Below are 17,639 nucleotides of genomic sequence, written 5' to 3'. Positions count from 1 at the left end.
GTTAGACCATAAGATATCGGAGCAGTCAACCTTTGGGCCACTCACCATTCTATCCATTCTCCCACTCAGCCCCGTTCCCCTGCCTTCTCCCCATAACCATTGATACCCGGACTATTTAGATATCTATCTTTTTCCCAGGGTGGGAATAGTAAACAGCAGGGGACACATGTACAAAGTGAAGGGACGGAAGTTTAGGCAGGACATCAGGGGTAAGTGTTGAATGACTTGCCGGGGATGGTGGTGGAGGCTGAAATTTTAGGGGCATTTAAGAGATTCTTGGACAGGCGCATGGATGAAATAAAAATAGAGGGTTATGGGGTGGAGAGGGTTTCGGTTTTTTTATGGCCCATCAAGGGCTGAAGGGCCTGCTCTGTGCTGGAAAGTTCTATGTACTCTGCCTTAATACACTAACATATACACTATTAAACATTCCGATGTTTTACGAATGGGAGGTTCTCAAACAAGGAACCTTAGTAACAAGGGTCTGATCTTTTAAAGATGAGGTGCAGGTTGTATCTCTTTAATCTGGCGACATTGGGACCTGGCCATTGCTGGACCACAGAAAATGCTGGAAAACAGAAACTGACCCATATGGGGACCCCCCCCCATATAAACATCAAAGGTAGATCAAAGCCTAAAACAGGAAATAATATTATGGGGCGGCGCGGTTAATGTAGCGGTTAGCCCTTACAGCGATCAGGACCGGGGTTCAGGTCCCGTACTGTCTGTAAGGAGTTTGTACTCTCACATGCGAGTTGCCGATCCACAGAGTGCCGGATAAGAGAGGTACATCTTATGAATTTCAAATGGATATTCTCAGATGTCCGTAAGTTGATTTGTCAGAGAATATCAGTACAGAATCACTCAATGCATTCACCCGATATCAACAACATTACAGTGAGTGGGGGGGGGGTCAATTAACATGAACGTTTATTCGGGGACCTCCCCTACCTAGTTACGGTAATACAGGATTAGGACAGGCACCTGTTATGGCTGGTTTTGATGGGTTTGAATGGTCAGTGGCCTGCTGCATTGTTAAAGGAAGCGTCATCACATATCTATCTCCAGAACTCCTGAATCTAATGAAACCATCAGTCTGTGTTCTCAAGAAATGATGTCTGATTACTGCAGGGCATGTGAATTGTGAACAGATTTTTTTTCAAAGACTGGTTCTCATTTGAATATAGTTTTATCGTGCTGGGTGCTTGACTGCACGTTGGGTATTCGTAACCTGGGGAGGGCTTGTACATCAAAATTCCTTCCCTGAATCTCTGGAATTCTCTTCCCTGGTGGAATGTGAATGAATAGGAATATTTGGTGAAGGTCAAGGTGTTGAGGGTTGTGGGGAAGAGTTGAGGTCAGTAAAGATCACCCATGAATGGCAGGGCAGACTAGCAGGGCCAAGTGGTTTCCAGCTTCTGTCATTGTTGCTAGGCCCCGTCAGGTGGAGGGGAAGGGATATTGGGGTCCCTGTGTGTAACTCTCTTGGCTTCCCTTTCAGGTTCACTCTCTGGTGACAGACTCCTCCCGCCATAAGCTCCTGATTTTGTGTGGACAAACCACCGAACCGGGAGGTGACCTGATACTACAGACTGGCACGTACACCTTTCAGAGGTTCGTCGAGACCTTTGCGGATCCAGAGGTGAGGGCTCACCCTCGTGAACCGTTACAAGTTGTAATAGGTAGCCTGTGCGCGACTTCGATGTGGGATGCGGGCGACTGTGGTCAAGGTTCTCACACCAGGCTGCGGACTTCTGGAGGTTGGCTCAGAGTTGCCTGAAGGGGCACCGGGTGAGGGTGCCGGGATGTGAGTGGGTGCTGGTCATGACAGAGATTTGGATCTAGAGCTCGGGTTCCTGATGGTTTGGACTGAAGGCGAAGCCATGGGCATTCAGTGATCCTGGGGAGGGGGGGGGTGGGGGGAGAGACTCTCTTTTGCTTTTCTTTCCTGGCTGGAAGGGGCACTGGGAAATTTCTACTGATACTGAATCTTTGTCTGTCTTACAGAAGACTACAATAAATTTTGTGTAATATCACATTTTCTGTTTTATTGTATGACAATAAAATCATCTTGAATCCTGACTTCGGGTGAGGAAGTAAAGGGAGAGGGAGAATTGGCAACATGCAACCCCCGCCCCCACCTGTCACAATCCAGGGAGAGGTTGTGGGGCAGATATGCCCCAGCGTCAATGATCCTAGCGTCAATGCCAGGTCTGCTTCATGATGGCCCATCCCGGATTTGGATGGGCCTGGCCCTTTTCCTTCTTTGACCATCCATAATTATCTGTTAAGAAGCTGGGCATGTACTACCGCAGTCCTCATGAAGGAGCTCCCCCACTGCTGCTGGGGAGACAGTTCCAGGATTGACCCCCTTTTTACACAGAGAGTTGTGGGGGCCTGCAATACCTTGCAGGGGTGGTGGTGGAGCCTGAAGCTTTAGGGGCATTTAAGAAACTCTTTGCCACATGAATGGAAAAAAAATAGAGGGTAATGGGGTAGGGAGGGTTTAGTACTTTTTTTAAAGGATATATGGGTCAGTACAACATCAAGGACTGAAGGGCCTGTACTCTGCTGTAGTGTTCTAAGTTCTTGACCAGTGGTTTTCAAACTTTTTCTTTCCCCTCACATTCCACCCTAAGTATTCCCTGTGCCATTGGGGCTCTGTAATTAGTAAGGGATTACTTAAGGTGGTATATGAGGGGAAAGAAAACGTTTGAAAACCTCTGTTTTAATCGTCCCTCATTGACTCGTTATGTGCACATTTTCAGAACTCCAAAGGAAATGGGCCAATGACAATTTTTCTCAAGCCAAATATTTCAGTAACAATTGGGTCGAGAGCAGTGAGTCTCAACCTTCCCTTCCCGCCCACATCCCACCTTAAGCAATCCCCTTACTAATCACAGACCACTGATGGCAGAGGGAATACTTAAGGTGGGATGTGAGTGGAAAGGAAAAGGTTGAGAGCCACTGATCTAGACCCAATGAAAGGGTGAATTTGTTTCACGTTCAGGTGGTGTGTGACCTTGAGAGCTTGGAACTAAAGGGTGGCTCACCCCAGTTGGTCTCCGCCTTCACGATCTGATTTATTTGGTCCTTCCCTCCCCAAGGTTCTCCTTGTCCATCTTGCTGTGATATCCGATTTGCCTAAGTGACTAACTGACGTGTATGGTGTGGCTGGATGATGCTGACACCCTTTCCTTCCTGTTGACCCAGGTGACAGAACTCCTGAGCGGCCCTGAAGCCGACATCAAGGCTTGCATCACCATCTGCCACCCTGGAGAAGGGGATTGGAGCAACCTTGGGCAACACAATCTCCAGGGATACATCGACATTCAACTGAACCCAGTGCCCAAGCTGCCCGAGATGGATGGCGTCTCTGAATTCACGGAGTACCTCACCGAGTCTGTCGAGGTGCCCTCGCCCTTTGACCTGCTGGAACCTCCGACCTCTGGGGGCTTCCTCAAACTGTCCAAACCATGCTGCTACATCTTCCCTGGGGGCAGGGGAGATTCGGCGCTCTTTGCTGTGAACGGATTTAACATCCTGGTGGACGGCGGCTCTGAGAGGAAGTCCTGCTTCTGGAAGCTGGTCCGTCACCTGGACCGGATTGACTCCATACTGCTGACGCATATTGGGGCAGACAATTTACCCGGGATTAACGGGCTGCTTCAGAGAAAAATCGCAGAGCAGGATGAGGAGCAATCACAAGGGTCCACCACCTACAGCGACTGGATGAAGAACCTGATCTCCCCTGAGCTGGGGGTGGTCTTCTTCAATGTTCCTGACAAACTAAAAATGCAGGAGTCCTCCATGAAGGTGAAGCGAAGCATTGAAGAGGCCTGCTTAACACTGCAGTACCTGACTAAACTGGGAGTCAACCCAGAACCTCTCAATAGGGTTGTGGCTGCCACCATTGACCCAATTCCACTATTCCACAAAATGGGAGTTGGCCGGTTAGACATGTACATCCTTAATCCCGTCAAAGACAGCAAGGAAATGCAATTCCTGATGCAAAAATGGGCGGGAAACAGTAAAGCAAAGACTGGAATCAAGCTGCCCAACGGCAAAGAGGGCGAGATTTCAGTGCCGTATCTCACTTCCATTACAGCTCTCATGGTGTGGCATCCTGCCAACCCCTCCGAGAAAATAGTCCGAGTGTTGTTCCCCGGCAACGCACCCCAGAACAAGATCTTGGAAGGGCTAGAGAAGCTGAAGCACCTGGATTTTCTCAAGTACCCAGTCGCCACACAGAAGGATCTCGCGGGAGGCTTAACCCCACCCATGGTGAAGCAGTCCAAAATATGGCAGAGGACCGACAGCAAAGAGAGTCTCAAATCCTCGCCCAAGCCCTCTGCCCTGAAGCCAGCAAAGAAGGAGGAACCCGCCGAAGAGACACCCACCAAACACCCAGAGATCAAGACGGAGGCTCTGAAAGAGAATAGACTGGAAAAGAAAGAGGAGAAGAAGGGGAAGACAGAAGTGGAGAAAGCAACGACAGACATAATTAAAACAGAGAAGAAAAAGCTAGCCAAGGAGAAGACGGTGAAAAAGCACGTCAAGGACAAGTTGGCCAAATCAGAAGAGAAAAAGGACAAGGAGAAGAAGGAGATTAAAAAGGAAAAGAAGGAAGTCAAGAAGGAAGATGTAAAAAAAGAGGAGAAAAAGGATGTGAAGAAGGAGAAGGAGACCAAGAAGGAATCCAAGAAACTGTTAAAAGCTGATTTAAAGTCCTTCACTCCGGAAGTTAGGAAAACTTTACACAAGGCCAAGGTTCCGGGCAAGAAAACGGACTCTGCCAAAAGCAAAGTGGCCAAAGAGGTGGTGGCCAAGGTCGAGCCTGCCCTGGCCAAAGTGGCACCCACAGAACCAAGCGCGGCAGAGTTACAGGAGGAGAGGTCCATCATGTCATCGCCTGAGGACCTGTCCAAGGACTTTGAACAGCTGAGAACTGAAGAGGCAGCCAACGTTGAAGCTGCCAAGCATCTTGGAAAAGTGGAAGGAGTAGCCCCAGCAGAGAAGGAAAGACCGGAAGACCGGAGTGAGGAGAGCACTCAGCAGGAGACCACCGGACCACTTACCATTGACTCAAAGTCCCCTCTTGAACCTCTGGGTGAGGGAATAATCACAGGAGCTGTGCAGGGAGTGCCTCCTCTCGAGGGGCAGGGTATTAGCCAGCCCGAAAACTTGGCTGAAAAGATTCTTGAAGATGAAGGCGCTGCGTTGGAAGAGTCGCTGGAAATGAGTGAGTTCGATGGAAAAGTGGAGAGGGCAGGGAAGGATGAAGACACTCACCGCGATGGCGAGGGTGAAGAATACCTGGCTGAGGAGCAAAAGGGGTCTCCAGAAATACTGGGAAAAGAAGTCAGAAGGAAAGATGAAGAGGAGGAAATGGAGAAATGTGAGAGATACATTGAATCATTGAAGACAAGGGAGCAGATTGAAGACAGTGAGGGTGAAGAAGTGGTGGAAAAAGCAGAACTGGAAGAAACGGTAGAAGGTGCCGATGAAGACAAAAAAGTAAAAACTAAGGAAAAGGAGAGTGTCTTCCATGAGGAACTGGGACAGGAGGTGCACCTTGGAGAAAAACAAGACAAGGACATCTTTGAGCGTGAAACACCTGCGTCTGAGAAGAAGCAACTCTCAACACCGGGATCTGAAGTGGCAAAGGCCAAGGAGGTATCGGTGCCAACACAGCTGCCTCCAGGCCCGGGAGTAGCAGCAGAGCCCATCTCGTACATCCAGGATGAAACCATCCCTGGCTATTCAGAGACGGAGCAAACTATCTCCGATGAAGAGGTTCACGATGAGCAAGAAGAACAAATTCCTCACCTAAAATATGAAGTTGATACATACGATATCTCGGTGCCAGACGACACCAGGTCATTTGACGCAGTCCATGGAATGAAGGAGATCAGAGCTATGGCAGGAGCTGAGATGGTGGCCAAGGGCTTTTCCAAAGAAGAGCCTGAGATTGTGGTCTATCCCTCAGAGATGGTTGCAGCCCCGCTGGCTGAGGAGGAGCATGTCTCTTCTGCAGCATCCATCACTGAATGTGATAAGCTGTCGTCCTTCGCCACATCGGTGGCAGAGGATCAGTCTGTGGCCTCAGTAACGGCACCTCAGACTGAGGAGACCGGGAAGAGTTCCCTGCTGCTCGACACTGTCAACAGCATGGTTTCCTCCAGGTCGGAGGCCACCCAGGGCAGAGATTACATCCCGTCCGCGGGCACTATTTCTCCAACCTCCTCGCTGGAAGAAGACAAGTACTTCAAATCCCCACCTTCTGAGGACTTCCGCCCCATCACAGAAGAAGTTGCTAAAGTGGAGGAGGAGGAGGAGGAGGATGAAGAGGAGGACCAGACACCGAACGTGGAAGTCCCCACTAAACTTAAGGAACAATACACTGCAATGTTCCCAGAAAAGACCTCCCCATCTCCCTATCTACCAGGCACCTTTGCCACTGACATACAAACTATGGACCTTCAGGATACCGATAACAAGCCCAAACATTCCTTGCACTTCGACACTGATTTGCCGGAAAGCGACGAGAAATGTATCAGCCCTGATGAAAGCACGGTGAAGATGGCCTCACCAACACAGTCGGGACCCACCAGTGCAGGGCACACGCCTTTCCACCAGTCACCCGTTGAGGAAAGGACTGAGCTGGAAGACCAGGCCACCCAAGAGACGACCCTGCCCATGGATGAAGCACTCAGGAGTGAAGATTTGTCAAGTTTAAGGCAAGGTCTCCTTGGTGACTTGCCACTGAAGCCTGACTCCCTCGGAGAACCTGTCCTGCCTTATACATTGAGTGACCTGAACTCTGCAGTCTATGAGTCTGGGCTGACTTCAAAAGAGGAAATGATTCACGCACAGGAGTTCCGAGCCATGGAGAAGATGGAGAAAGACGCCCACGAAACCGAGCATGCGACAACTGAGAAAATGGAGAGGGATGTTCAAGATTGGAAGCCTTCCCCGGCCAAAATCCAGATCCCTGGGGAGAAATCACCAGCCACTGAAACGATCGGAAAGGAATTCCTCGCAAAAAAAGAGGACATTGAAAAGGTGGAAAAAGAGCCAGCTAAAGAATCTATCATTGGTGAAGAGGATGTGAGAGTTGTCCCAGAAACCGTAATCACCAAAGCTGAACCATTGGCTTTGGACGTTCTGGAGCAGAAACCTAGGTCCTTTGAAAGGATGGACAAAGAGGAGCCGTCTGCCATGGCCGAGACTCCAGAAAAGCAACCTGCAGCTGCCAAAATCCAGGAGACAAAGACTATCCCTCTCGATGAGGGAAAGAACAAGGAGGAAGACTTGGGGAAGATCTCTCTTGACGTAAGAAAGAGCGAAAAAGTGAGAAGTGAGAAAGACGATTTGGACAAGAGACCTGGAGAAGTTGGAAAGATTGATCAAGAAATACTAGATGAGGAATCTGTTGATGATAATAAAGTTGAACGAAAGGGCCTAGAGGAGATCTCTTTCAATGTTGGAAAATGTGAAAAGCGGGAACTGGAAAATAAAACAGTTGAAGCTGAGCAGAAGGAAAAATATTTTCAAAAAACTGTAGATGCTGAACATGAGGAATTGGAGAAAATGTCCATTGATGTTGGAAAGAGTGAGAAGGAAGAATTGGGGAAGGAGCGAGAGGTTGATAAAGGGGAATTAAAGACAAAACCTGTTGCTATTGAAATTTTGGAAAGGGACGAGGAAAAAGGAGTGGGAGAAAGTGAAAAGGTTGACCACGAGGTGTCAGAGAAGAAAACGATTGATGTTGGAAAGACTGAATCTGAGGGACTGGAGAAAATGTCCATTGATCCAGCTAAAAGTGAGAAAGAGGATTTGGGAAAAGATATTGGAGATGTCCAAAAGACTGTACAAGAGATGCCAGAGAAGAAGTCTATTGAGGACAGTAAGATTGCAGACAAAGAATTAGAGAAGATTTCTATGGATGTTGGAAAGAGTGAGAAAGTGGATTTGGAAAAGAAACCTGGTGATGTTGGAAAGGTTGCAGAAGAGATAGCAGAGAAAAAGTCAATTGATACCAAGACTGGACACAAGGAATGGGAACCAATGTCTATGGACGTTGGTAGGAGTGAGAAAATGGAAAGTGAGAAGGAAGATTTGAAAAAGAGTCCTGAAGATATAGAAAAGATTGAACAAGCGGTTTCAGAGAAAAGATCTCTCGATGAAACAAAGACTGAATGCAAAGAACTGGGCACAATCTGTATGGATATTGAAAAGAGCAAACAAGAGAAGCAGGAACGATCAGACATGGAAAAGGTTTCAAAAGATGACCTAGTGAGGGAACTGGGAACCAAAAGTGAAGATGTTGAAAAGATGGACAAAGAACTTCCAGAGAAGCAAGCACCAGCTACCACCAGGAAGGAAACAGGCATCTTGCAGGCAAAACCTGTAGGTCCAATGGAGAGTGAATTGGTGGCTTCTGGAAAAATGGAGGCAGGCCCAGAAAAGAAAACTGCCAGTGAGGAGCACGTGGGAAAGGGTGCGCTGGACGCAGAACATACAACAGAAAGAGTAGAGAAGGATACACAGCCTAAGATCCCTGCACAATCAGAAGAAAAGCTGGAGAAATTGAAAACTGAAACACTGACATTCTCCATAAGCGATTTGGAAAAGGGGAATTTACCAAGTGAAGAAGTCCAATTTAAATGTGGATACTCGCCAATCGAAACACTAGACAAATACATCAGTGAGACACAGGGCAAACTAAAAGATCAGGGAGAAAGAATAACAAAACCAGAAGAGGAAGCTCTTCCTGAAATTATGGAGCTAATCCCACCTGCAGAGAAATTGCCAAAGCCAAAAAGCGAGGAAGAATTTTCAAAGCAACTTATCCCTGAAGACGTAACACCAGCAGACCAGAAAGCAAGCCCCGTAGAATTAAAAGAGAATGACTTGCTGAACAACCTGTTATCATCGGAGCCCTCACTGCCTGTGGCACATGTTCCCGCAAGTGGAATGATATCCTACGAGCAGGTTAAGGAGGAAGCAGAATCTCTTGGCAGGCCTGAAGACACCGTCACGAAACCATGTCCATGGGAACCCGACATTGGATACACAGGCCCCAAAGGAGAGCAGGTGTCGCCTTCAGAGACCGAGAGACTTCCAAGAAGCAAAACAGAGCTGGCAAGCGCTGATGTAAAGCCTGTGGTCGATTACAGCAAATGGGACCCCCCTTCTTATGAATCTCAGTGCTTTTTGCAAGAGGACTCCAACACTGTTGCCGCTCCATCCCACACGCCATCTCCAGAAGATTGGCCCTGTGAGATGGTTCCTCGAGAGGATCGAGTAAATGAGAGCCAAGACAAAGAAGCCAAGTCTTCTCTCTACACAGATGATAAGAAGGGACCTTCACCAAGCACTGAGCAAGGAAGCAGCCAGATAACAACTGCCTTCAATAGTGCCTTTGAGAAAGAGCACGATCTCTCTCTGAAGTCAATGCCTTCAGCCACTAGCTTCCCACTTCATGAGGATGTGTGGAGTGGTGCAAAGTCCGAGCAACCTGCTGCATCCACTACTGTAGGAACAACCCTCCCTTCGCCCAAGGAATCTGCTGGAGAGAGGGAAGTGGAGGGTCTTCATGGAGAAGCCTTGAGGAAAGAGGAGAGAGCTTCTCCTCCAGATGGGAGAACGAGCACTGACGTGTCAAAGGAACGTGAAGCTCTGTCATGTGGGTCCACCCTGGAACAAGATTTCAGTCAATCAGTGCATTCTCTGCCTGAAGAGCAAAAAGTTCCTGCCTCTCGATTGGATTACCACTCCGAGGGAAAGTGGAGCAGTTCCGAGCTCCTCACCGAAGAATCTTGCCCCTTCGCCAGGAGAGAATATTCTTCAACGGAGGGAAGCAAGGACCCAGATGCCAGTTTAAAGGGGTTCAGTTACACTGAAGTGGACGTGAAGACCAAGATCCCAGAGCTCGAAGAGCTCAGCAAGACAGAGAAGGAACCGGCTGTCGAGCAGGAGCCATCCCAGCTAAGACTCCTAGGGAGAGAGCTGGAAACACACGTGACAACTGTGGAGCAGGAAACAAGGACATATGGAACCATGGGATATTCAGAAATTCCAGGACCTCCCTCATCGCTCCCTCCAATATCAAAAGAAGACCTGACCACAGCTTTAGGGCCTGACCCCGTGGATAAACCGCATTCTCACCTGGCGACGAAGTCCAGTCTAGGTGATGAAACCAAGACAGATTCCCTCAGCCCCATCTCACCCGAAGGAAGGAAAACCCCAGCCCTGAGCAGCCCAGAGTCCAAGGAGAGCCTTTCCTCTTCACTGACATGCACTGAAGTACCTTGCATGGACACCAGCGGGTTTGGGGCTGGTGCAGGGAGGCAGAAAGACCTAGACTCTAGCTCCCTCGAGAAGGAAGCCTATGACAGTAGCAGCGAGTCAGAGCTAGAGAAAGGGGCCAAGGAAAAATCGGAGAAGGAACTGGAGGGTCTTCCCAGGGAATCCTCGCGAGAGGGACTTGTCTCCTCTCCGACAGACGGGACCACCTACACTTCAAAGGAAAGCAAGGTTCCTTCACCTGTGCTCTCAGAGAAGGGAAAGGTAGACGGGGAAGCGCGCACTCCCAGCACTGAGTCACCTTGTACGGAGCAGTGGGCCGGGCTGGTACCAGAGCCACGAGAACCAAGTCCAGCAAAAGCTGAAAAAGAACAGTTCTCCCATCAGGAGCAGGACTTTCCCTCTCCCAGTGGGATCCCACACAGTTCTCCCCGCGGACTGGGATATCCCTGTGCAAGTGACAAGGATGTGCTCTTCACCACAGGAGACATTCTGGGAGAGCAGTCTGATCTTGAGTTGAAGGCCACTACTAAAGGAGCAACAGAGGAGGGGCAAGATACCAGCAAGTCCAAATGTCAGGAGGAACCAGTCAAGCAGCAAAGCCCAGACTCCACTAGCCAGGGTCTTTACTCTTCTATCCTTGGACTTGCAACTGCCCACCCAGAACACTGGGTGACTGGCTTCGATCGTCCCTTTGTAGCCAAGGACGAGAAGCCACCGGATGCTCAGTATGAATACTCTTCCTTCACTGAGGGAGGGATGTTTGCTGCCCCTCGCCCCTCTGAGTTCAGGGTGAAGGATGAATATTTGGAAGTATCTGAGAAAAGTGTATCTACTCCGAGCTCCTTCCAGGAAGTGACCCCCTCCCCACCAAGCCCACCTGACCACATTCAGGGTGCTGGCTTCGTACTGGAGAGCCAAATCCTGGGGGATGACCACCAACCCCAAAACCAGGCCCGAGGAGCATCTGAGGGCATGCATCTACACCTTATGGCAGGGAGCCCAGCAGAGGCCGCGGGGAGGAGTCTGGACGAGGTGTCTCCCTTGGTTCCTGCGGACAAGGCCTTGCGCCCAGCTGCTGAGGTCGAAGAGACCCTCCAGGGCCCAGTGGAGCACAGCCCAGCCTACCTGTGTGACATCGAGGACTCCACCTTGTCCTGTCGGGTCGAGTGCCAAAAGTCAGTGCCCAAGCAAGAAGGGGAAGCAGCGGGAAGGGACACCGAGGCTATGAAGCCTGAGTCGGGGGCAGGCGAGCCCCAGGCTTCAGGCCTACCTCCTCCACTTGCCACAGCTGGGGTTGCAGCAGCCAATGGGCCCACAGAAACAGGTGTGGCCTTGTTGACGAGCGTTAGGTTGGATCCGACTCCCAAGATCGAGCGGTCGGTGAGGCCTTCTTCCCTGTCCTCGTCGGAACGGAGCCTCTGGCCCTCAGAAGGGGCGGCCACCCAGACAGCCGAATCAACAAGCAGCCCCCGGCCCGGCGACCACAAGCTCTCCAAGGATGAGCTGTCACCATCCTTCATCAACCCAGATCCGGAGGAAGTGTGGAGGCCAAGCGTGGCCGGTCACTCGGTGCTGCGGCCGGCTGCAGACAGCCCACCCAGCTCAGGCAGCGAGTCACCTGCGCTCAACTCAGATTCTGACGTGCCGCCTGAGACGGAAGACTGCCCATCCATCACAGCCGAGGCACCCATCGACTCAGACGAGGACGGGGACTTCCTGCCGGTTGACAAAAGCAGCAGTGGCGCAGCCCTGCAGCCAGGCCCTGACCCACTGCCCACCCCCGCCGCTGACCCCCCTCCCCGGCCGCCACCTCCTGATGTTTGCATGGTGGACCCGGAGGTCCTGGCCAGCGGACAGAGCAAGCTCACGAGGAAGGAGGCGAAGGACAAAACCAAGGGCGGCAGGAAGATGGCCAAGTCCAAGGCAGCATCACCGGGGCGCAAGGTGGAGGCCAAGACCAAGCACCCTGCTGCTCCCGCAAAAGCTGCCTCCCCCAAGGACTCCGAGAGGTCCCCAAAATCGGCGGCCTCCCCAAAATCGGCGGCCAGCAAAAAGAAGGAGAGGGAGGCAGCGGAGAGACCGACCCGAGCCTCCCGAACAGCCGAGACTATGGCCTCCCAGGCCGAGGAGAGAGATGACATCTCCAGGTCCAGCCAACCCAGCCTGGGCAAGGCCCTGATGAATGGGATCAAATCCACCTCAGGTAAGGCCCTGGTCGATATCCTCAAAAATGGAGGTTTCTCTAGCACCCTGAGGCTACAAGGTCGGACTATTCGACCATTTTTCTCCCTCTAGTGGAATGTTCTCTGCTCATTTAGAACCATAGAACATTACTGCACAGAATTACTCCCTTTGGCCCTTCTTCTCCATCGTGATCTATTGCTCTCCCTAGTCCCACTGGCCTGCACCCAATCCATAACCTTCCATACCCCTCCCATCCATGTACCTGTCCAAATTCCTCTTAAATGTTAAAATTGAGTCCACATTCACCACTTCAACTGGCAGCTCGTTCCACACTCCCACCACTCTCTGTGTGAAGAAGTTCCCCCTAATGTTCCCTCTAAACATTTCCCCGTAACCCATGTCCTCTGGTTTGTATCTCACTGACCTTCAGTGGAAAAGCCTACCTACATTTACTCTATCTATTCCCATCATCATTTACTCTATCTACTCTCATCATAATTTTAAATACCTCTATCAAATCTCCCCTCATTCTTCTATGCTCCACGGTATAAAGTCCAACCTTTTGCTTTAACTCAGTTCCTGAAGTCCCGGGAACATCCTAGTAAATCTTCTCTGCTCTCTTTCTATCTGATTGATATTTTTCCTGTAGTTCAGAGCCCAAAACTGCACACAATACTCCAAATTTGGCCTCACCAATGTCTTATATAACTTTACCATAACATCCCAACTCTTATACTCAATAGTTTGATTTATGAAGGCCAATATGCCAAAAGCTCTCTTTACAACCCTATCCACATGTGATGCCACTTTCGGGGAATTATGTATCTGTATTCCCAGATTCCTCTGTTCTACCGCTCTCCTCTTTTTTCTTCTTTGGCTTGGCTTCGCGGACGAAGATTTATGGAGGGGGTAAAAAGTCCACGTCAGCTGCAGGCTCGTTTGTGGCTGACCAGTCCGATGCGGGACAGGCAGACACGATTGCAGCGGTTGCAAGGGAAAATTGGTTGGTTGGGGTTGGGTGTTGGGTTTTTCCTCCTTTGCCTTTTGTCAGTGAGGTGGGCTCTGCGGTCTTCTTCAAAGGAGGCTGCTGCCCGCCAAACTGTGAGGCGCCAAGATGCACGGTTTGAGGCGTTATCAGCCCACTGGCGGTGGTCAATGTGGCAGGCACCAAGAGATTTCTTTAGGCAGTCCTTGTACCTTTTCTTTGGTGCACCTCTGTCACGGTGGCCAGTGGAGAGCTCGCCATATAATACGATCTTGGGAAGGCGATGGTCCTCCATTCTGGAGACGTGACCCATCCAGCGCAGCTGGATCTTCAGCAGCGTGGACTCGATGCTGTCGACCTCTGCCATCTCGAGTACCTCGACGTTAGGGGTGTGAGCGCTCCAATGGATGTTGAGGATGGAGCGGAGACAACGCTGGTGGAAGCGTTCTAGGAGCCGTAGGTGGTGCCGGTAGAGGACCCATGATTCGGAGCCGAACAGGAGTGTGGGTATGACAACGGCTCTGTATACGCTTATCTTTGTGAGGTTTTTCAGTTGGTTGTTTTTCCAGACTCTTTTGTGTAGTCTTCCAAAGGCGCTATTTGCCTTGGCGAGTCTGTTGTCTATCTCATTGTCGATCCTTGCATCTGATGAAATGGTGCAGCCGAGATAGGTAAACTGGTTGACCGTTTTGAGTTTTGTGTGCCCGATGGAGATGTGGGGGGGCTGGTAGTCATGGTGGGGAGCTGGCTGATGGAGGACCTCAGTTTTCTTCAGGCTGACTTCCAGGCCAAACATTTTGGCAGTTTCCGCAAAGCAGGACGTCAAGCGCTGAAGAGCTGGCTCTGAATGGGCAACTAAAGTGGCATCGTCTGCAAAGAGTAGTTCACGGACAAGTTTCTCTTGTGTCTTGGTGTGAGCTTGCAGGCGCCTCAGATTGAAGAGACTGCCATCCGTGCGGTACCGGATGTAAACAGCGTCTTCATTGTTGGGGTCTTTCATGGCTTGGTTCAGCATCATGCTGAAGAAGATTGAAAAGAGGGTTGGTGCGAGAACACAGCCTTGCTTCACGCCATTGTTAATGGAGAAGGGTTCAGAGAGCTCATTGCTGTATCTGACCCGACCTTGTTGGTTTTCGTGCAGTTGGATAATCATGTTGAGGAACTTTGGGGGACATGCTCTCCTCAGTGCCCGATCATTTACCGTACCTATTCCCTTTAACCTCTTAATTGCCCATTTCTGTGAAGGATGTGGCATCACGACTGCAGTCCTGGTGAAGATGGGTTTGACCTGGTGATAGGGATAAAGGTCAGGAACTCTGCATCTGCTGGTAGTGTGAATGGTGGGAAAACTCAGTGAGTCCGTGTTTCAGATGTGTGGCCCTTTGTTAAAACTTGTGACAGGGCCTCGACCTGAAACATTCACTGTTTTGCTTTCCTCCATGGCGCTGCTGCCTGATTGGCTGAGTTTTTGCAGCATTCCCCATTTTAATCCCGTCAGGATGGTGTGTTAGCACGTGGTAGAGGTGGTGGGTTTGGGAGGTGACTGCAGTGCAGTGATGCATGGAGAACATTGCAGCCAGTATACAATGTGCCGTGGGGGTAGGGAAATGTAGTAAGAGTTCCTTCGTGGCAGTTACTCTAGGGGAGGCCAGGTTGACACGGTGGTGTAACCAGGTTCGGTGTCACCCAGTGCAGTAACTCATGTTGATTTCCCCACCCCACCCCCCGCCCACCCCCATGGATCTCCTCCCATACAGAATCCTTTGTAATGTTACTTGTAAATGCAATTCCTGTATATCACTGAATGTAACGGCAATAGTAGTGAGATAAACAACTAGCAAAATTAAAATTACGCCTTTAAACTACAATATCATACGCTCTGCAGCAATGAAAGAACAGCGCCTACTTGTGCGTGCAGGCGAAACCACGTGGTTTGAAGCGTCATTTGTAATTGGGGAATAAGGACAGCTCTGACCAGAGAGCACGAGAAGGTTCAAAATATAAATGAGTGTCGAGCTTTAGCCTTGTAGGTGTATTGATGTGTGTAAGATGCGATTACGAAAAATGTTTTTGTTGATATAATGAACTACAGGAATGTTTAAAAAAAGAATTTCTGCTGAAATACTGCACAAAAAGATTATAGACAGTCATTTTGGTGTCACCCGGTGTGGTCCGCACACCCCTGGTGATGCCAATGGGTCGACACTGTCGTGGTCTGCGATCCCTAAACTCCCAGCAGTCAGAACAAGTTCATGTTGTACAATCTGTCCATTTCAGGATCTGACTGACGTCTCTCATGTTCAGACAGTGCAATGAGACTATTGTGTCTGTCCCCATACAGAACCATAGAACAACCACAGGACAGAAACAGGCCTGTCAGCCCTTCTAAGGGAAGTAAAACACAAAGGTCTGCAGAGTCTGTGGTTGAAGTAAAAGCGCAAAGCTGGAGAAACTCAGCAAGTCAAACAGTGTAGAGCAAAGATAAAGGTACATAACTAATGTTTCAGGCTTGAGGCCTTCATTCAAGGTATGAAACAATGTTGGGAGGGGTAGGGGGAGGAGCACGGTCCCACAGGCAGGAGGTAATAGGTGGATAAGGGAGGGAGGGTACACCAGCAAGCAGGGCGAGGGGGGATGGCTTTGGGAATAGAGAGGGAAGGGGGTGGAGAGCTGGAGGAATGAAGACAAGGGATAGGGAAGGGAAGGAGAACCGAGAGCAGGTCAGCAGAAACTGGAGAAATCATCGTCAGTGACATCTGGCTGGAGAGGGCCCAGATGGAAAAATCAGGCACTGCACCTTCAGTTTACGGGTGGTCTTGGGCCATGTGAGTATGGGAGTGGGGCGCAGAATGGAAGTGGTTGGGCCATTGGGAGATCCCTGGCACAGATGGGGACAGAACGAAGGTGAACTCTTCTAGTCTGTACCGAACTAATATACTGCGATAAAACTGCAGCAAATCCATCCACGCTGCTCAGACGTCCCATAAATACTGCCTCGGGGACACCATTCCATCCAATAATTTTTTTTGTTTTTCCCAAAGGACGTGTCCATCTTTTGAAAAAGATAATGCCTTTTGTTCAGGGAATGAGCAACCAAGCAGATGCCACGTGAAAATGAAAACAGGTTCTTGCCAGCTGAGAGATATCTTCCCAAGAGCAGAAATAGGCTATTCAGCCCATCGAGTCTGCCCCGCCATTTAATCATGAGCTGATCCCCACACAGCCCCACTATCTGGCCTTCTCCCCATAACCCTGGCTAATCCAGAACCTGTCAATCTCTGCCTTAAATACACCCAATGACCTGCCTCTATGACTGCCTGCGGCAACAAATTCCACAGGTTCATCACCTTCTGGCTGAAGAAATTCCTGCAAATCTCTATTCTGTGGATGTCCTTCAATCCTGAAGTTGTCCCCTCTTGTCCTAGCTAGACTCTCCCACTGTAGGAAAAAACCTTTCCACATCTACTTTGTCCATGCCTTTCAACATTCAAAATGTTTCAATGAGATCCCCCCTCATTCTCCTAAATTCCAACAGGTTCAGGCCAAGAGTTAACAAATGCTTCTTGTGTGATAACCCTTTCATTCTTGAATCCTTTTCCCTTGGAATGTTTAGTCATGTGTCAGAGAGACATACAGACTGAACCAGACCCTTTACCCATCAAGTCCATGTTGATCATCAACCATTCACAAACCTTCGATCTACGACTTATGCAAGTGCCTGGGGCAACACCAACCAAATCCGCCTGGCTGCAAGGGTGGGCAAGGAGTTTCCATACTGTGAGACCTTTGTTTCCCCCCCCGCCTCCCCCACTGCCTTGTTGCCGTAGAATTGAAGGGACATGTTAACACGACTTCCTGCCTCTCTCTCCAGCTCCCACCAGTACAAAGACCAGCCCTGGAGTTCCTGCCGGTCCTCCCGTATATGTGGACCTGGCCTACATTCCCAACCACTGCAGCGGGAAGAACGTCGACCAGGAATTCTTCAAACGCATTCGGTCCTCTTATTATGTGGTGAGCGGGAACGACGCTGGAAGTGGGGAGCCAAGCCGGGCCGTGTTGGACGCCCTGTTGGATGGGAAGGCCCAATGGGGGAACAATCTTCAGGTAGCTGTCTCATCCTGGTCTTCTCTGTGTGCCTCTGCCCCCTCCACACACA

General features: G+C 50.0%; 1 protein-coding gene across 1 annotated transcript in view; it reads left to right on the top strand.

Moving 5' to 3' along the window:
* map1aa (microtubule-associated protein 1Aa) overlaps nucleotides 1-17,639 on the top strand; it is a 41,608-nt gene that overhangs the window by 22,285 nt on the left and 1,684 nt on the right. The window contains exons 3-5 of the mRNA XM_069902490.1: nucleotides 1,502-1,642; nucleotides 3,214-12,517; nucleotides 17,355-17,587. Of these exons, the coding sequence (XP_069758591.1) occupies nucleotides 3,364-12,517; nucleotides 17,355-17,587 (9,387 nt within the window). The 5' untranslated portion in view covers nucleotides 1,502-1,642; nucleotides 3,214-3,363. The remainder of the gene's footprint in view (nucleotides 1-1,501; nucleotides 1,643-3,213; nucleotides 12,518-17,354; nucleotides 17,588-17,639) is intronic.

Source organism: Narcine bancroftii, chromosome 11, assembly GCF_036971445.1.
Source record: "Narcine bancroftii isolate sNarBan1 chromosome 11, sNarBan1.hap1, whole genome shotgun sequence".
Classification (NCBI taxonomy): domain Eukaryota; kingdom Metazoa; phylum Chordata; class Chondrichthyes; order Torpediniformes; family Narcinidae; genus Narcine; species Narcine bancroftii.
The sequence above is the reverse complement of the archived record's forward strand: the minus strand, read 5'-3'. Positions and strand labels throughout refer to the sequence as shown.